Source organism: Alexandromys fortis, unplaced genomic scaffold (genome assembly GCF_014885135.2).
Source record: "Alexandromys fortis isolate MF-2015 unplaced genomic scaffold, M_Fortis_MF-2015_v1.1 scaffold_4, whole genome shotgun sequence".
NCBI lineage: Eukaryota > Metazoa > Chordata > Mammalia > Rodentia > Cricetidae > Alexandromys > Alexandromys fortis.
The window spans coordinates 3,556,930-3,578,184 of record NW_026067944.1 but is presented as its reverse complement, the minus strand read 5'-3'; the positions used below and the strand labels follow the sequence as shown (position 1 = coordinate 3,578,184).

Genomic DNA, 21,255 nt, shown 5'->3' with positions numbered 1-21,255 from the left:
CCCAAACTTTTTATATTTTATCTTAATATTTTTCAATTATTTTAGTTAAAGATAATTTTGTATTTTTGTGGGATTCAATATGATGTTTTGATACATATCTACAAAGCAAAATAATTAAATTAGATTAATGAACTAAGGGGACAAATTTATCAGTTCTCATAGTTACTTTTAATTGATTTTCAAAATATTAAAATTAAGGTTTTATATTTTTACTTACTTTTTTTTTCTAAATTAGGGGTGTTACTCAATGGTCATTCAGTAAGCACCAGGATTCATTAATTCATATGCCTGTGAGCTAAAAGATTTTGAGCTTGATACAACTGGGGTGAGCTTAAGCCCGTAGATGAAACATCAAGAGACAGAGTTTTGTTTTCTAGGATTGATACAGCCTTTGTGACCCCGGGCATGTTTTAAAAAAGATTTACTTATCTTTATTTTATGTGTATAGGTGTCTTGCATGTATATTGGTGCACCGTCTCTCTCTCTCTCTCTCTCTCTCTCTCTCTCTCTCTCTCTCTCTCTCTCTGTGTGTGTGTGCGTGCGTGCGTGCGTGCGTGCATACACATGCGTGTGCAGTGCCCATGGAAGCCAGAAGGCATTAGATATCCTGGAGATGCAGTAATAGCTATAATGTATGTGCTGAAACCCAACTCCAGTCTTCTGTCAGAACAGGAGGCACTTTATCCACAGAGCTCTATTTCTCTATTTATTCTGATATGTTCTTTTTAGTATGAAAAAGATGTTTTTCAGAAAATTAAATGCTGCACTTATTGGTTCCAGTATGTACTATCTAATATTTGTCTCAAATATTGTCATGATTGTGGTTAACACTAAAAGTGTTACCTTTATGATCTTGTGACAATTTCCTTTTCTTAATGATATGCAGATAAGATTGACATTTAGTACAACTTTTGCAGTATTTAGGGGAGGATTACTAATCATACGTACTTCAGAATTTTGATTTCAAAGAATTTGTAAAACAATGTGCCTGGTAGATTTTGTACTTAGCAGAGCCACAATGAAGTTTTAGCTTTCTGGTTGCTATTTTAATACTTTTCCCATGAAAAATTAAGATCACATTTTTAAGATAACTAAGTGTTAATTTTTTAATAAAAGTTTTGATAATTTTTCTAAATTAGCTCTTCTAATAGTGATGTTAACTTGATGAGACATGAGGAAGTTCTAAACATTATGAACAAAAATGAAAATTTAAATAAACCACACAAAGTGTCAAGTGGGAAGTGGATAGCTTAGTACGACAGTGTGGTTTTCTTTTTCCAAGAAGCGTAATATTTATTTTATTAATTATTGTTTTAATGTTTTTATCACCAGGACCTCCTGACATGGGCCAATTTTGGAATTATAAATGCATCATATAAAGTTTAAAATAAACCAGGAGTCTTGAAACCAGAAATACCTGCCCTTGGCATAGGTAAATAGGTATATTAATACTCTCAGCTATACTACAATTAAAATATGACTTTTGTGTTTTAAAATGAAGGCTAAACATCATGACAAAATGCAGAAATAAAATATTTTTTTCTAATGTTGTGAAATTTGATATCACTTAGTTGTGGGTAGGCAAAATGGCTTATTCAGAAAAATGCTTGTCATGTGAGCATGAGAAACTGAGTTTAGATTCCCAGGACTCTTCTCAAAACCTCAGGTCTGGTTGTATATATCTGGAATCCTAGAGTGGAGTGGAGTGAAAGACAGGTGAGACCTCAGAGATTACTGTTCAGGCTGTCTGTCCTATATCCTTCTCTCAAAACATAAGATTTAAAGCACTGATGGAAGACAGAATTCTTCAACCTCAGGTCTCTACATGTTCACAAACATAACTGTGGATGCATAAATAAAGATGAACATACACACACGCTATAAATACAAAACACCAGCTGAAGTAGTGACAGGGAATGCTGTGGAGAAGTCACCCAAAGATGCTAGAAGAAAGTAAAGATGATTTTATACATGGCTTTATAATATAAATGCATTATAAAAACACTGAATACAGTTTGAATATTTCTTCAAAAGATATCTAATCCTTTGAATTCCAGTTTACTTGCTCTCATGATATTACTATTTGCTCTGCAGCTATTATAGTTTAGATATGTTTTAGTGACTTCCTGATCAGTTTATATAATTTGCCTAAGCTAAGTTTGCTTGGTTTTGTATTGATTCAAGAAAAGTACCTAATTATTTATGCTTTCAGTTACATGGAATAGTTTATATTATACTAATATAACATTACCTATGAGATCTTTCCTTTGCCAGGACTTATCATAACCAAGTAAAAATAAAATATATTTGAAAATTTACAAAATGCAAATATTAAACATAAATATCTAAAATTAAGCCTGGTGCTATACTTGCAGATGTGTTTTAGGACAGCTCAATAAATCAATTGTAGCATAACTTTGATTTGAGCATGTTTTTAAGTCACTGATAAATAGAGTTTATGGCATGTGCAAGACAGACTGAAATAAACTTAAGAGGATATGATTTTTTTTAATCAGTATGTGATTTTGACCATAAATTTCATCTTCCATCTCATGAAGGTATATGGCTTAATAAAAATTATTTTAGCATATCTGTCAAATTGTTCATCAAGGAGACTATCAACATGAACACATATTAAAGAGAAAATAATTTTTTTAGGAAAATGATTTTAAAAAATCAATTATTATTTTCCAGTAATATAACTATTACGAGCAAACTTTTGTATGATGACTAAGAAGAAAGGCAGTATTCTCAAAATGCCTGGATTAGAGTCCTTCATCTGTTGTATATAATACATGAAAGGAAATTTACCAAAGTCCTCTGGATTTTGTCTTTTACTTTGTAAAATGGGAATGGTGAAATGATTTCACAAAAAAAGTTTTGTTAGATTTGATTACAAAATGGTTCAATGGGTAATGTATCTGGTGTAGTTACTGATGGTTTATGGTAATCTTCAGATTAACTTAATAAGAATCCAAACTACAGTGTGTGTGTTCCATAGAGTGCATTCCATGAAGCACAGCTTAAGTTGGGACACAGAGAAATTGAATTAACTTCTTGGCAAAACAAAACAAAACAAAAAAAAAGAAACAAGGATTAAGCAGGGGAGTGACTGGAAATTGTGCTTCCTAAACCAACTCTGTCAAGAAAATTACACTATACCAAATGCGTCCGAGGTTCAAATCTACTATTACATATTTGTTATTACAAAAATAGGAATTCTGAAATACTCTTAGCTTCAGTGTTTAGAGATAAGGCATTGTGAAAATAGAAAAGTAGATAAAATTACTATTGTCTATAACTGAACTAAACTACTTCAAATAACCCTTTGAACTAAAAAGAATGAATGGGAACTATAAAAAATAGAATAACCTTAGTATATTTTATAATTTTAATTGTTGATATGATAAGATAGCCTATGGAAGGAAAGGTTATTTAGTCTCATGGCTTCAGAGGTTTCAGCCCATGATGACTAGCTCTATTGTTTCTGGGTTAGGGATAAATGCCAACGGATGGGGTAGGAAGTGAAAAAGCAAGAATATATTTTGTCAAGTATATTATAATACTAGTATTAAAGTGATAGTTCTTCATAAACAGAGTAGTATCCTACATTGTACCCTGGAACACAGAAACAGCATTTGAAGACAACCTGACAAAATTCCTAATAAAGAGATTAATTTTATTAGCTGCTCTAGTTTCTTTTCCTGACCCAAAGCAACTTGGACAAGAAAGTGTTTATCAAACCTTTGCGTTCCTAGTCATGATCTAGGAAAATCAGGGCAAGAACTGTGGCAGGAATGGAAGCAGAGGAAAGTCTGTGTCCTTACTCCCTTTCATAATTTGGTCAGGGACATTACTTATACTGTCCTGGCTCATCTCCCCAGGGTTGGCATCAGCCACCTTAGGATAATCTCTCCTATGTTAATTAGCAAGAACATGGACAGCATATACAACCACGGGCTGATAAACGGAGGCGATTCTTCAGCTGGGATAATGCCGTTATGCAGATATCTTAAACTGTCAACTGATAACTGTTAAATTAAAAATGCCCAGAACGAGAAAGGCAAATATCATATGTACAGACTAATAAGTGGCTTTTAGACATAAAGAAAAAAAAAAAAAACAGCCTACAAGTCACAATCCCAGAGAACCTGGACAACAATGAGAACCCTCAGAGAGACATACACACATCTAATCAACATGCGAAGTAGAAAAAGACAAGACCTTCTGAGTAAATTGGGAGCATGGGGACCATAGGACAGGTTGAAGTGGAGGAGAGAGAAAGGGAGGGAAGCAAAGAAAAATGTATAGCTCAATAAAATCAATAAAAAATAAAAAAATACATACATACATATACACATATATGTATATCCTACAAAACCACATAAAATGACCCGCTTTCTCCAAAGATGCCCTACCTCCTAATAGCTCACTCAACAAGAAGCTCATTAATGAACTAATTGCCTGGGTAATTTAGCATTTTCCTGATCCAACTACCTCTCAAACTTTGTCTGAATGGGAGACTATTTCTTCGATAGGAACCTTTAAAGAGAAAACATCATATCTGAGCCTGAAGATCCGGTAGATATATTGTTTGGATATTACTCTAAAATTAACTTATCATTTTGTGTGATGGTGTGTGCGTGTGTATTTGTGGACATGATGTCTGAGCAGGGGATCCTTGTGGAAGTTAGAAGACGAGTTGTGGAGTCCTGTCTCTCAATTTAGGTTTAGGGGATTTAACTCGGGTTGTCAGACTTGCACTGCTACCTACTGAGCCATCTCCCCAGTCTCTGATGTTATCTTTGAGCCCCGTGGTCTTCTTCTTTTGTGTATTTTTAGGATAAAAAAGGTTTTATCACTTTAAGAAAAAAGTTAACTTTTTCAATAGGAAATTAAATTGGATTAAATGTATTAATCCATCTTTTGTCTTCTTTTCCATTTCTAATTAGACATTTGTCCTTGCCACTTGACTGTAATCTTATAAGGTCTGAAACTCAATCACAAATTCTCTAATTTGACTTTCTAATAAATGACTCCAGAAAAGTCAGAATACACTTGACCAGTAGATAGAATGTGACAAGACTCACAAACATCTATGCCCACTGACATTTTCAGAATCTTTTTTATATTCGATAGTTTCCAAACTCCTCTCACTGATACTTCCCTTCAAATATTTCACTTTTCTCATGTAAATGTGTTACCTCAGGCGGCGCGACATGCTCCTAAAGCCAAGGATGATTCTCCTGCCTCTTTCCTATATTGCTAGAATCTTAATTTCATAGCTTAATGATTCAAAGAAATCAAATAATGTTCACAGATACCTGTGATATCAATGCTGTTCAAATCAATACGGAAAGTGACCAGTTGGTTGGATGTATTTGCTTCAATGCCTTGAATCAGTTCTTCTTTTACATTTTCATCTGATACCCACTGAGCAAAATAAAGGTCAAAAAGGACTATAACGCTGCCATTTCTGCAAAGAAAAAAAAAATGACAGAAGAATAAAGAGTCAGGTATCTTCAAGTGATTTGTCTCAGTTCAGGCAAAATGTCTATGAAATTTGCTAGTTAGTCATCCGGTCCTAGTCCTCATTACAACAGTGTAACTCACTGTGCGCCTTGCTCTGCAATACCTTGTAAAGATTTCTTCTCTAAAATAAAGAAATAAAAACTCATATAATAGATATTGTAAAGTATTATCTTTAGTTTACAAAGGAAGGAAAGAGTAACTAAAACTTTCAATATTTTTCTAAGAACAGAAGTGCTAAAGTCAGCCCAACATTGGAGCCAGTGCTCAGTGTAGCACACAGGAACACAGGGCTCTTCCTTAGTCTCTTGTGTCAAATTAAACTGTGTCACACAGAGTTCTGTCACTTTATTGTTTGAAGGAATGAAGTGTGTGAGTCTGCAATGTGTCTGGGGGATTCTTAGGTCAAGAGAAGTCTGATGTAATTTCATACTTGTTTCAAATAAACTGTACAAATTTAAGACTGCCTGATTCTGAGACTCAGTAAACATTTGTATTTTAGTTTTCCTTATTCTTTTGCGTAACCTAAATTCTTAAAGTATGTCTTGATTTTGGTGCATAGAAAGAAAGGACACATACCTGAATTACTAGACACTTGGGATATTTATTCTTTTAAGAAATTTCTTGCCCACAGAATCTGTTACAACAGGAGAATTTAACCTAGCGGCCTTGGGGAATATTCTTTCCTTTTATTTTAACTTCCTCTCTGTATTTTGCATTTTAAATGGCATTTTTTTTACATTGTGAGAAAAGATTAAAAAGGAATGCATTTGGAAACAATAGAGACACTTGAGAGAATATGTTTTGTTTTCTTTCCTACCTTTCCCTTAACCTCATGTTTCCTCTTAAGCTTACCACCACCCTGGAGGGAAAACTCAAGCTCTGATCTCCATTTTGCCCTGACAATTCTCAGGTTGAAGTTGACTTCTTAAGACAAACCAGAAAGAGCCAGCCCTGACATGGTTAGTGATGCTGATGCTAAAACAAAGGCCTTGGTGATGCTGATGTTAACTCAAAGACCTTAGATGCTGATGCTAACACAAAGTCCTAGTAATGCAACCTTGGTATCTCCAAGTTAATGGGCATCTCCAAAGAAGGCCTTGTTAGCTCTGATGTCATTATCTACCTGTCCTGCTGGAACCAGGAGTAAAAGATATTTTTTTTTATTTCATCATTATATACCAAGATCAGAAATTTCCTGGAAGACCACAGTAGTTTATCATCTCACAGGACTTGATGTCTTCTCTTAATACATGTGTTAGTTTGCGGGTTCATAGCTCAGGAGGAATCATTCCTTTCCATGCTGGTGGTTTTTCATTATTTAAATGACCAAGATAATTTGTTATAATTATTCCACACTTCACTTCTATTAAGTTAATTATCTGTAAATGTGAGCAAGATTGACAGTCCAATTATTTTCTTAAATCACAGTAACCAAAACTTATTAGTTGGACCGCACTTTGATAAGCATTCAGAGCTCCTGAATGTCCATATGTAAGAAACTTTCTGTCTTTAGTAAGGATTCAGATATTTATAAATACTTTTTATAATCTGATCTTCGACACTTGTTATATTTTCAACACCAGCTGACCCCGACTTTTTAAAATATATATTTAATATTTTATTTTTTATTGATGTGTATGTGTATTTGTGGTAGGAGTGTTGTGCTGTGTGCACATGAGCGCAGATGCACCTGGAGACCAGAAGAGGAAGTTGGATCCCCAGGTGGTTGTGAGTCACTTGGTGTGGGTGCTAGGAACTAAATTCTGGTCCCAAGCAAGAGTGAATGTTCTCCATTTGTGTTTATCCATTTCTTTCAACTGGGCCCTTATTAGTGGAATGTGAGAATACTGGAAAAAGACAATTAGACTCTTATTTTGAACAGAAAAGTACAGAGAAATACCGCTTTATTTATTAGACTAATTTTGCTCCTCCTTATAGAAGCCAGAATTTGAGGACCATTTCAGGGCCATCTGGGGATCATTAGGGTAACCAACATTGAAAGTCACGTGTTTCATAATGGAGAATTTAAACACTGAATCTCTTATGTTATTGTCAATAGACCACTGAACTGACCTACACAGAAACCAAGACCGTGCGATGTCAGAAAATCAAAACAAAATAACAGCAAAAATACCTCCACCTTTTAAAGGTTTGAGTAAGTATATCCTTTGTTAATGAAAGTTAAAAACAGATTAACTGGCATCCAACTTTCAGGTTTCATCCATTCTTAGTGAAAAGGATGACTGAACTAGGTTTTCCTGATACTTTCAACTGACCACAGTTTTCTCTATAGTTATACAAACATTGACACCTAGAGTAAGAGGGTTAACTTTATGCAGAGTTCTATGCCACACACACACACACACACACACACACACACACACACACACACACGCACAAGCACACAAATGCACACACACATATACATAACAGATGTGATACCCATGTCTTTCTTCTTTAGAAGCACTTGTATAAAATTCCCACCGCTGTATTTTTAACACTTTATTGAACTATTCTTAAGGACTAATAGACACCATCTAAGAAACAGGTAAATATATTTAATGTCTTGATTTATTGTAAGAATTACACATACGCACAGAGGGGAAAATAGCTAACCTAGATACTTGGAAGTTTTTGTCATTCAAAAGAAAGAAAGTTGTTTTGTTCCTATATGCTTTCAATATGTACAGTTTCCGTTTCCTCCCCCTTTCTTTCCAATTTCCCTTTCCTCATCCTTTCTTTTATCCTTCCCCATTTTCTTTATATTTCCAGAATCTATGTCCTTTGCCAAACATGGCTGACTGAGTATGGACTTAGAGCTGATTGGATTAAATATGGTTTAAAATAAAGCACAAGAGCTCAGAATCTTTTATCTATTCTCATCAGTTCTGCGGTTTTACTTTCTCTTGCGTTGTAAAAAAGATGATTTATATGGAAATGAAATCCGCATCTGCTCTATGTATTTCTACACATTTAATTATTCAGAACCCTTGATTTTGTGTACCTTGAATCAAGCAGTAGAAGACACAAGGTATTTGGGGCAGAAATGCAGTTCTGAAATTTTTCTTTACCACGTTATGACTAACTGGAATAATTCACCCTCAAGCAAAAACATATTTGTATGAAAGATGTGTATTTTTAGTTTTGAATTATATATTGTACTCAATAATTTATATCTGTGAGGATAAAAGTTCTATATTATAGATACACATTCAATTGTATCGTTTACAATTTATTTTCATGTTCAGTATAAATGCTGAGATAACATAGATATAAAGTAGAAATTAAAAAAATTATAAGTATATATGTTCCATCTCATAAGCAGGCAAAAACTTATTTTTGGTAGTTTATCAATGATTTGTATGGACGCTTTTAGGTTTAATTTATTTATTAAGATAAATGAGAAAGTCATTTCTATAAAAAAAATAATGGCCGTTATCATTTCAAAGAAACTTCTCTTAGTAGAGGAACTACATGGCCCTCCTCTTTTTGTCTCTCCTTTTCTCCATGTAATTTTAAAGCTAGATATATTCTATCATTGTGCAGAGGGATTGGATGTAATAGATCAAAATGCTTCTTATCTCATATTTTCCTTAATGATACTGATAACCTTTAGGTTTGCTGAATAAACACAGCTCTTTCCTGTGAGAACTTGGTGACTCATCTGTGTGCAAAGGGCAAACTTAAAGTGCACATGGCCACAGAGGGCAAAAATCTCATTATTAAAAGAGTCAACTGCTAATGCTCTGTGAATCAAAACATTTTTCAGTGTCCCCAAAAGAGAGAAAAACAACTTTTTCTCTTCATATTTGTTTTACACACACACACACACACACACACACACACACACACACACACTACTATTTCAGGAAGTGGCAAAAACATTAAATACTTGTAAAATAAGATAAAATAGATTAATGACTAATTTTGATATTCTTAGTGACGTATTTTGATGACACATTTGCCATGTGAGGTCACTGTAATTGTAATAGTTTTAAAATATTGTTAACTATATATTTATATAATGGATACTGTTATGTAGAAGAGAAATTAGTAATTTCTGTTTCTTGGTTATGTTAATATTGTTTTTATATTTCAAATAAAAATTGAGATGCTTAAATCTAATGATGAGCTTGTCCTTTTTTCCTGAGTATAGATATTCATTCATGATTATTTAAGATAATCTGAGACTGACAGGATGGCATTCAAGCTTGAGGACTGGAATTTCAATCTCCAACACCCATATAAATGCTAAGATGGCATTTACCTCATAAGTTTAATACCAACACTAAAGAGACAGAGGTGGGAAAGGCTGATAGCAGGCTGGCTAGCTAGTTTAGGTGAGTGGGTGAACTCTGTGTTCAAATGAAATATTATGCATCAACACACACACTCACACGTGTACACATACATACATGAGATAAAATTAAATGGCTGAGAATGTCTCCATGTTCTCTTTCCCCATCCCATATCCCCCTTTTTCAGGTTACCAATTCAAAGAAAGTGGCAAGATTTTGTGCTGGGAGCCGATTTGAGTGGCTGCCATTACAAGATGGCATTTGGCCCCGGCCTCGCTTGATACCATAATAGAGATTGCAGTTCTTCCACCAGAAAACAGGATGAGTTGTTGTGATCTAGCTGCCCACACTTCCCCTGACCGGCAGGGGAACTTCCTTGTGGTCTGTAATTGGCAGGGATGTTCCCCTGCTTTCTTTCCGGCCTGTGGGTCTCCAGAAAAGCAGTTAAAGTATCAAAGTATCAAAGGTTGCTAGGCAGACTCCCTATATAAGCAGCTACAGCTCAGAGCTCTGGGCCCCTCGCTTTCTGCTCTCCCTATAACCAAGAGGCTCCAATAAAGCGTGATTTGGGAAGAATCCTCGTCTGGTGGCTGTTCTTTCCTGCTGGTCAGGGAGTTCGCCGCAATTTTGACCTGCCTTCTTCCCATTAATTTTATTTGACCTAAGGCCATTTTTTTCAGACATATTTTTTTGACATTTAGTCTCAAAAACAGAGGGTTCTGAGCTGGAATAAGTGGTCTGTGGTTAAGAGTACTTTTATGCTTGCAAAGGATAGAGATTAGGTTTTGAGCAGTCATATGATTGTTCAAAATAGTACATCACTTCCAGGAGAACCAAGGTCTTCTCCTGACCTCTTTAGTCAGACCCTACTGTCTAATAAGGAGATAAGCAAGCAATTCCATCACATATTGGGGTGATGTTTTGTTTGATACACAAAGTTCTGAATGAGCTGGGGAGAAGAGTGCTCATTACGAAAAGAGTGGCGGTTAAGCATCAGTGGACATGTGACATGAATTGGTGCTTAGCAGTCACTAAGATAGAAAGGAAGGACACTAAGGAGGAGAAAAAAAAATGGGAGTCCATTTGAAGAAAACAACACAGAAGAATGAAAGATGGTTGTGGGGGGTGTATGCATAATGTGCTAGGTCAGCACAGATGCTAAAACAAAGTAGGAAGGACTTATGAAATTCAAATGAGTGCCCGAGACAGTATATAGGAACACGCCTGAATTTTGAGTGGCAATGTTAGAGAGTCATCAGGAGCTGAAGACCCAAGGTATGAGTAGGCAGCTAAACTCAGTCTCTAAGGTGTCCTACTACAGACACAACAGTAGATGAGAACGTATAAAACCTGCATTGGGCTGAGGGGAACAAAGCTTCTTTCTAGTAGCTGAAATTGGAAAAACAAACAAACAAACAAACAAAAAAACGGACATGGTGCTAAGAATAATTCCTTAATAAAAGGTTTTATTATGTGCATAGAAACCTTAAACCTAGATTCCTAGTCTTTGAGAACATCAATTTTAAGTAGAACAAATAATTTCAATTTGTAGAAATTGAATAAACTTCTTTCTGAAATTCTGAACATAACTCAGACAAAGCAGCCAGTCCAAAGCTGGGTGAAGTTATCTTAACTCTTTTATATTTCCTTGGACCATTATGCAATGTATATGAATAATTTACTATGGATTGTAACTTAATAACATTAGGCATTTCTTGATGTTGATATATCTTGTTAACAGTTTCACTTTCTTGAAACATGTAAATATGGTACAATTACACAATGGAGTACTACTTAGTAGTAAAAAACAAAGATGTCTTGAAATTTGAATGGAAATGGACGGAACTAGTAAAAACCATCCTGAGTGAGGTAACTCAGACCCAGATATACAAACATGGTTTGTATCATAAGTGGATATTAGACATAAAGCAAAGGACAACCAGCCTATAGTCCACAATTCAAGAGAAGCTAGCTAACAAGAAACCCTAAGAGAGACATACATGGATCCCCCTGGGAAGGGGAAGCAGACAAGACCTTGTAGATGGAGCTGCAGGCCGCTTCAGCTCCCAGCCACTGGCTAGCTTTACCCAGAATAATTACATGAAAACTGCATTCTTTTAAACACTGATTGGCCCGTTATATCTAGCATCTTCTTGGCTAACTCTCATAACTTGCTTAACTTATTTCTAATAATCTGTGTAGCATCACGAGAGACCTCGTGAGGAAATTGTGAAGGGGAAGAAGGGAAGGTAGCAGCGGAGGGGAAGAGGGGAAGGAGGGTGGGAGGAATCAAGAGGGAATGATCAAGAATGGGAAAGGACAGTGAAAGAGAGAAAGGAAAGGGATATCTCAATTGATGGAGCCATTAAAGGGCTGTTGAGAAACAGAGCACTAGGAAAAACCCTAGGAATCTTCAAGGATGACCCCAGCTAAGACGCTATGCAACAGCAGAGAGGTCACCATCTCTTTCAAAGCATGAATTTGCTTCACAGAATAGTTGAGGTATCACGGACTAAGCTGAAGATCATTCGGGAAAGATAAGAGCAACGCTGTTTTCCAGAGATAACAGACAGTCAAGATTCACATCAGATTAAAGACATAATTATAAATTATTCAGTGGAAAGAAACATGACAGTGATGTGCCATTCTGAGAAGGAAATAAAAGAACAAGAAAAGAATGATGCTGATTGCATTATAACAGAAGACACTTAAGTCTCCATCTATGGCATGACATCCCCACACACCTGCCCACAACTTTAATATGTCTATATGCCTTTACATCATGTTCACAATACAGTTATGGTAGAACTCTTATTGCATGTCCAACTTTCTGTAGCTTTTATTAGCAAAGAAATGTAGGGTTTGTAAAAAAAGGAGTTACATTTGCATCATATTTGATATGAAATATGATGTTGGAATACTCCTCCTAGGCTTCTGGATTGACCACCACACATCAGCCTCAGACTGGGTTCGTTTACTTAATAATCTGATTTATTACCTGTCTTCATGCTTACTCTAATCGCTACTATTGGTTTCAGAGAAGAACTTCATTTAAGGAACTATTTATACAGATAAGATTTAAGACAAAATACAGAGCAAAATAAGGTGCTTTTGTAGTCTTTCTACTACAGGTTTTATATTTTCCTCAGTGTTTACTTCTCTGGCTTAAAAATGAGGAACTCCTAGTACAGATTCTGCTGTAAGTTTTCTTATAGACTGATTACTTTTTGAAGAAGAAAGAGCAGGAGGCAGAACAAAGCAAAGGAGAAATAAAGGATAGAATTTTCCAATAAAATGTCAGCTTTGGAAATGAAGTAAGTGAGACATTCAGAGGAGAATGAAACCGCTAGAAAAAATATACCAAAAAACTGATATTACAGTTTATGATTGTATGCCTTATGGTTTACAGTGCTTAGCTTTCTTCTCTGTCTTTAATAGTGTTTTACACAAAAATTATCTATAGACAACAAAAGTGACCTTTTGATACCTATTTTTTCACGCAAGTGGCTTTCACTTTATTTCCCTCTCATTTTAGAAAATTAAAAGTCTGTTTTTTCTATTCTATATACAAAATGTATTGCTCAATCAACTATATTTGTATTTGAATTTTGTGGTTTTTGAGTAGATCGCTCCTTTACCTTTTCCTGTAAATCACACTGATTCTCATTAGCAGTACAATCTTCTTTGCTAATCACACTGTTTATGAGTATCTCTGTTTCAAAGTCCCCTTTGTCATCCCAGTTTATAAATTATTAGATTCATGGTGATGTAAGCAGGACAACAGGTCAGGGAGTCATGGACTTTTCTTTATAGACAATGATTCAACAGAGACACATGAAACACCATCTGAAGAAAGATTAGTTTTTAAGAGGTTAAATCCCATATTAAATGTTTTTATAGGAAATGCTATATTTACATATATAGTGTAGCTTAACATATCCACTCACGAATATATACTTTAGACTGAGGTATCACTGTAATTATGAATATTTTGTGTGTGTGCCTACCTCTCTCTCTCTCTCTCTCTCTCTCTCTCTCTCTCTCTCTCTCTGTGTGTGTGTGTGTGTGTGTGTGTGTGTGTGTGTGTGTGTTCATGTGCACATGTGCCCACAGAGGCCAGAAGGGAGTAGAGGATGCTACAATCACATTTTTTTCTCTAGATAAAAATGTTAACATATCTTCTCTCTTTTGTGATTTATAATATGAACAAGCTAGGTGACATATTATTTTAATTATAACTAAGAAGTTTCTTTTACATGTTCTTAACAAATTATGCACTATATCTCTTTGTACATATATTCAGTTTCCATCCTACACATATCTGTACAATTTTACCCTCGTAAGAGAAACACGTTAATATATCAATTATCAAATATTACTATTATCTCTTACTAAAAATGAAATTTTTTACTATAAAACATTTCCAAATCCTCACAAAATGTTGAAAATATTTACTCTTTCCTACACGTAATGGCACAACACATTTGAGAAGAGTGTTGGCTGGGTGGTGGTGGCACACGCCTTTAATCTTAGTACTCAGGAGGCAGAGGCAGGTGGCTCTCTGTGAATTTGAGACCAGCCTGGTCTACAGATCCAGTTCCAGGGAAGCAAGATCTGTTATACAGAGAAACCCTGTCTGGAAAAACCAAAATAATAAATAAAAAGAGAGAGAGAAAACGAAGAGTGTTGGCTGGGATCAATGTTCTATCAGCAGAATGGTTTCTAGTATACTCACTCAAATTGGAAAACGCTCGATTTCTTATATTCATTCTTCAGATTACTTGATTCAAAGATCTGATCTATCTGAAAATATGAGAAATGTATTAAATTGAGAATTTATTTTTTTATCAACTTTTTATACAAAATACAGGTAATCCATTTGTTTAGAACTGAGCAAGTCTTATTCATGGTGGGGGCGTTTCATACAGTTATGAATCCTGAAGATGGCATGTATTTACTGATATTTTCTGAGTAAAAAAAAGTGCACTATGTATCATTTGAAAAGAAGTTAATAAAATTGATTATGAGATTTTAAACCAGCTGAGGAGAGACAGTCCCCTACCATTTGCTGAAGGTCAAAAGCAAGAACTTTGAAATCTGCTGAGAGTCTGTCTTGTAAATTAGGATTATATGTCACTCCAGATGTTATTTTAAATGTCCCTCTGACTTCATGACTTTTTCCAAGGGCTGCATCTAGATGAATTAAAAAGAAATAAAGCTCCTGGTTATGAATAGAAGAAAATATTACATCCTGGTTTATGGCATAAAGGCAACAACATTTATTTAATATACTTTCCCTGTAATTATTTAATTCTGTTTTTTTCTTTACGGTCCTTTTTCAAAACCAGCTACTCCCTCTCCTTTTTAATTTTTACGTATCTGGTTGTTTTAAAAGACTAAAAATATAGGCTTACTTTCTCTCCTATTGTTCGTTCTCCCTTTCTTTGAAGTCAAGTCATACAGTTTTTTTTTTTCATTTTCTTTTCAAATTGAGATTCCTGTTGGAAGTCACAGGGCATAATCATACTTTACCAATTATGGGAAGTGAATCAGGAAAGCATAGTGAGAAACGGACCATTAAAAGTTGTGTAGCTGCTGTTAGATGTTTCTTGGACCCCAAGCCTCCAGTACACTGCTGGCTTGCTGCATGTGAATTTCTGTGAAGATTTCTGTCCATGTGTAACTTTGAAACACGGCTTTGAAGCCACTTCTTACATCCTAGTAATTATAAATTTGGCATGTGTGACTTTTGGCATTAGACAAGACCTATCTTCATTGGAGAAGTTATTGAGAATAATGTAGAAAATACAGTCTCAGTGAGGAAATAATGTAAGATAAGGTGAACAAACTAAACAGTCTTTCTATCTGAATATTTTCTTTGATAGATGAATGATAAAATCATTAGCCAATACAATAATAACATTAAATAATTCTCACAACGGTGTGATATCAGAAGTTATTTTTACTTTTCTACAACAGGGAAATGGAGGCTTAGAAAGACATAATTTCCTAAGGAAGTAAAGATGAACAATAAAGGAAGTGAAATTTAAATGTACGTGTGACTAACTATAACTCCAAAACGTTCTTAAACACATCATTTTCCTGTCCAGAAAAATATTAAAGCTAATATCTTAAGTGCTACACTTAACATTTCACCTAAACAATTATGTACTTACTGTCATTTATGTACTTCCTATTTTGCGAACAAATTAAATTACATTTAAAACTTCCCACTTAAATACAGAAAATGGCGAAAGACTTAAGAGATGTCTGGTTGGAGGAGGCTCAGAGACCTTTATTAGCATGTCTGTGTATGGATGGAACTGAACTGCATTCTAGACATTAGAAAGTTTATGGAGAAACCAGCCATCTCAATAAAGAATATAATTCAGTTAATATTATTATAGCAATGTGAATTTTGTAGTAGAGAATTTGTATGCATGTACAGAAAACATCAAGTTTGATGAAAGTTATATAAGCATTCTATATAATTTTTGCAGCATTTTAAAATTGTACATATACACACATATATGTGCACATAATAATAGCCAAGGAAAGAGGCCATTAACTTGAGAGTTGGGACTAGAGACGGTTTCAAAGGAGGTCATCTGGGGTAGACTTGAGGGAGGAAGTAGAGGGTGAATGTGATATAAATCTATTTCAATTAAAAGTGTTAAAACTTTACAATATTTTCATAATACAAAAATTACATAACTATAATACATTTGATTTCTTCTGATGTTTTATTATTAGTTAAATTCAAATTCCTGTTTATTTTGAGTTACTCCTCATTACATTGCATCAACATTTACAAATAATGTTCCTATTATAGAAAGGATAAATGACATATCCTTTATGAACTGCAAAATTATTATGTTTTTTAAAGTTACTTGAAGTGTATAAATAATCCTAAAACATCCACTTTTTTAAAACTAAGTGAAACTTGTGTATTGTTCATCCTAAATACTTACAAATATTGTTTAGCCTAAAGGAAAATTCCTTCTAGATGGTTATATTTAAATTATCAGGGATTATATTAAAATTATTTCTACAAAACTACAAAATCTTTTTATTATGTTCCAATTTAAACATTGATCTGTCAGGGGAAATAGCTTATCCAAAAATACTTGCTAAAACTAAGATGATTCACAAGAAAATTCTCATGTTTATGACTTTTTAAAATTAATTTGTCCACATACAATTCATTATTTTAAAACACATATTAAATAGTATCAAATATCTTTACTATCCAGGCTATTGTGATGATTTTGATTTATTTATTTATCTTATAAGTGAATAGGTGGTAATTAGGAGTAAACTCTTAGAATTGGAGTTCAGTTTGGGATCTGATGTCTCCTATGTCCCAAATGTTGCTAATTTAAACAAGCTAGTTCTCAAGTTCTTTGTTCCAGATTCATACATAACCTGTATGGTGAGACATGAATACCAATGATGCCAAAGATATATTTGAATGTCTTTGAAAGTTTTGGCTCACATTAGCATGGTTCTACACAATAATGCTTAATTTCTTTCTTTTCTTTTATCATATTACTTCTCAAGTAGAATGAAATTTGTATAGGTCTATATTTATTTATGTTTAATTTGTTCACTCAAACTTATTAGCAACATTTTAGATGAAAAATAGATAAAAATGTAATTTTATATAAATGGATAATAATGCTCATTTACTCTTCATGTATATAAGCTTGTATAGTTTGTGACATTTTAATATGCAAAACTACTGTATTATATTCTAAAATAAAAAAACAAGCTGAACATTATTTTGCAAAAAAGTAAACTATTTTATTCCCAAATTTGAATCTGAGATTATAGGAAATGACATACCAACTGATTTTCTTAATATTCTGTGAAGTAAAATGTCCAAAACCACTTAAATGAAATAAAAAAAAATCTTGTGGTATGATCAAAGTAATGAATAAATTACAGCAATGGTTGACTTAGAACATGTTTCTTTTAAATGCATGCCTTACCTGTTTCTGATTCCTTGATTGCCAGCCAGGACACTGCAATTAACCCAGCACATAGGACCATAAGAATAATGAAGAGAACCGAGAGCATTGCCTCAAAAGAGCTGAGAGAATGACGTCCTGCGGCCACCTTTCTGTCTGACTTCATTTTTTTTTTGAAGGATGGATAATTTAGGAACTATGAGAGGCAATAGTCTTCCACATCAGCAAAACTGATACCTTAATACTAACTGTAGAGTAAAATCTCTCAAGTTTCTAAGGATGTTAAAGTCACCAACCATTCAAGCTAACACTGAGAGCCTTCAGTGTGAATGTGCTGTGTCTGTCTGTCTGGAAGCGGTATGTCTCCATACATTCAGTATCTTTAAAGCAGTTAATATTTAAGAAGATACAGTGAGTACAGATGCCTAGAGCTGTAAATTGTAATCATATGAACAGGCCATTTGTCAGGGTAAGAGCAATGAAATGCACACCATAAACAAAAAAATGACCCTTAATCTCATTGAGAACTATTAAAAACATGAAAACGATAAACAAATTGGTCATTAGGGAAATGCACTTGATGTGTGCATAAGTGTTCTGAACAGATCAACCTTCTGCCCTGTGATTCAGGTCACAATTATAAGTATTTCTCTGTAGGGAGGTCAAAACTTCCAAACTACAACACACATAGATATATAGTATAATTGTCTAGTACCTTATTCTAGCCCTCTATTACTCCTTTCTTATTTCCCTGTTTCTCTTATGTGTATGCATGTGTGCCTAGATACATTATTGAAATAAACAGAAGTCTTGTGAATTTTATGATGTCACTCTTGAAGTTATGCAATGTAAAGCAGTATTGATTTTACTTAAAGGAAAGTTCACTTAGGTATCATATGGCTACTGTATGTGATGTAAGCAATTATCAGTATCTGGGATTAATCACCCTAATAAAAACAGACTGTTGGTTTCTATTTTAAGAAAATATGCTAGGCAGAGGAGACCTTGCTCATGTATTGGTGTACTTTATCATTTTTTTTAAAAGACAGTGTTTCTCTGTGAAACAATCCTGACAATACTGGATATCCTCAAACTCCCTTTGTAGACCAGACCAGCCCCAAACTCACAGAGATCCACCTGGCTCTGCTTCCCAGGTTCTGGAATTAATGGTGTGTTCCACCAAGACCAACCCATACTTTATTATCTTAAATACACCAATATAAGAAGAGTACCGGTTAAGAAGTCCTTATATGTAACTGTAGACCTGTGCTTTCTGGAAAAGTGGGAATTTTTTTTTATAATTAAAGCAGAGTGTGCAGTCGGAACTTTCTTAACTTACATAGCAATGAATCCAGGATATAAATCAACCAATTAATTATTCAAATAATCAATGGCATCTAATCTATTTTGGGGTAAGTCATATACTTTTATTCTGCGAGGTAATGTTGAGCTCATGAGCACTATTACAAGTGTAGAAATCACACATAAAACTTTAAATTGAAAACCCAAAGGTATGTATTTAGGTTCAGAAGTAATATAAAAGTTCAGATTTGGAATCCTGCCCCTCATACTGGGTTGCCTTGCCAGTGTTAACACATGGCAAATTGATATACCATGTGCTTGTTGATATCCATGGGATTCCTGCACTTTCCTGAACAGAAACTGAGAAGAAGTGAATTGGAGGGTGGGAACATTGGGTGGGTGGTGATGAGGAGGAACTGGGAGAAGAGGAGGGAAGGCAAACAATAAGAGAAGAAAAAAAAAATTTCTTTCACATGATATGTATAGCTTAGTGTGTCCAAATAAGTATGTGGAAGACTATCTTGTTAAAGACAATAACTTATGAAGGACAGTGTGACATTAAACAAGTGGATGTGTCCATGTCTTAAAATGTACAAAGCAAGCTATTAAAATAAAATCAGAGCTGCTCTATCAGGTAACAGAACTCACTGCAGAGTTGTAATGATGGGAATATAGGATCAGTGAAGGATGAGAAATTCAGCTCAGCACAGAATAAAGAGCCCAGAAACAACTTGATTTGTGCACGGAAAACATCGTACATTAAACAGAGTGTTATTGTTAATACATGAAGAAAAATCACTGTTCAAAGAATGAGGGTAAGTTGATTTCTTATCTATCAGCAAAAATAAATAAAACTAGATCATTACCTCACAGCCTAGGATGAATAAATTCAAGGTGGAGTAGATATACATGAGAACTACATATAAATTTAGAAGAAAAATGCAGTGTTTTTTGACAGTTTCAATTGAGTTTTAAATAATAGCATAAAACAAGGAGAATTATACTGATAAATTTACCCAACAGTAACTCAAAAAATTCTTAAAGAAACCAAAACCAAAGTCAAAGCCAGAGAATTCGTTGTGAGAATATCTTTCTGTGTCTATTTGTAACACAATATAAATTAGGTCACTTTTTTAATATAAATAGTTGGGAAACAGTTCTCAGAAAGTCACTAGAGAAATGATGAAATTAAAAATTGTACATAGAAAACAGTCAGTGCTGCCTGGGTGTGGTCAAGTCCTTAGGTATCCAGAAGAGTAACTTGCCAGTACTTGCAGGAGCCAAGAACAGCAGGTTCAAAGGTCTCCCAGTCACTGTGAGCAAGCAGGATCATTAGTCAATACACAGTCATGCTCACTGTGGGAGAGAGACTCCAGACTACCGTTTCCCTCTGGCATGTTCAGTTTGTCCTGACTAAGAGATGGTGCAAGAATTTATGAGATGATATATTCAGCAGATAGGAGTGAAAGAAAATTCATGTGGGTGGAGGCTTTACACACTGCTTGATAAATATTCAAAAAATTTATAGAAGATAGAAAGGATAGAATTTGGAAGAAAAGGAAAAGGAGCAGGAAGAAAGAAGGTGGGTATATAGGTCAGTGTGCAGTAAATGTGCTCAAAGTATGTGATGCACTTGCTCAAAAACAGCACTGTGGAATTCTCGGTTCTGTACAAGTATATACAATAAAAATAAAGACAGTGGAGATATTTTTTAAAAAAAGGATTTCTAATTCTTTCAGTTAGTACAGATAGCAAGACATTAACAAAAATGTAACACAATAATACAAACAAAACAAAACTACCCCAACATCACCGAAACCAAGCAAAATGAAAAAGAAAAATACAGATAAATACAGAAAAGTGTAACTGTAAGTACAGAGATCTAATTAATATAAGAAATTGACCAAAAACATTAAAAATATGGGCACTACAAAAAGAGGCATTCCTTGCTTGTTAGAAGAAAATTCCCGTCTTTCAATTGTAATACTGCAGTCTTATCTCCAGCTTTGAGGAAAGTCATCTTCTGTGGCCTGTCCTTCTGTCTACCACCATTCCCTCGGGTCTATGCACCAGCCAGTAAGCAAAAGACCATATATCAGTATTAAGAAGTACAATCATCCCAAACCCAGATTTTACATGCCAAGTGTAAACAC

At 34.5% G+C, this 21,255-nt stretch overlaps 1 protein-coding gene across 2 annotated transcripts in view; it reads right to left on the bottom strand.

The window, feature by feature from the left end:
* Positions 1–17,966, bottom strand: part of Tmprss15 (transmembrane serine protease 15) — a 100,532-nt gene extending 82,566 nt beyond the window's left edge. Inside the window, exons 1-5 of one of the 2 annotated variants that reach the window (XM_050148935.1) lie at positions 17,822–17,966; positions 14,893–15,023; positions 14,566–14,633; positions 5,325–5,476; positions 1,895–1,943 (exon numbers count right to left, since the gene is read on the bottom strand). In XM_050148935.1, coding sequence (XP_050004892.1) covers positions 1,895–1,943; positions 5,325–5,476; positions 14,566–14,633; positions 14,893–15,023; positions 17,822–17,966 — 545 coding nt within the window. The remainder of the gene's footprint in view (positions 1–1,894; positions 1,944–5,324; positions 5,477–14,565; positions 14,634–14,892; positions 15,024–17,821) is intronic. The other variant, XM_050148936.1, reaches the window with a different exon arrangement.
* Positions 17,967–21,255: the final 3,289 nt, after the last annotated feature.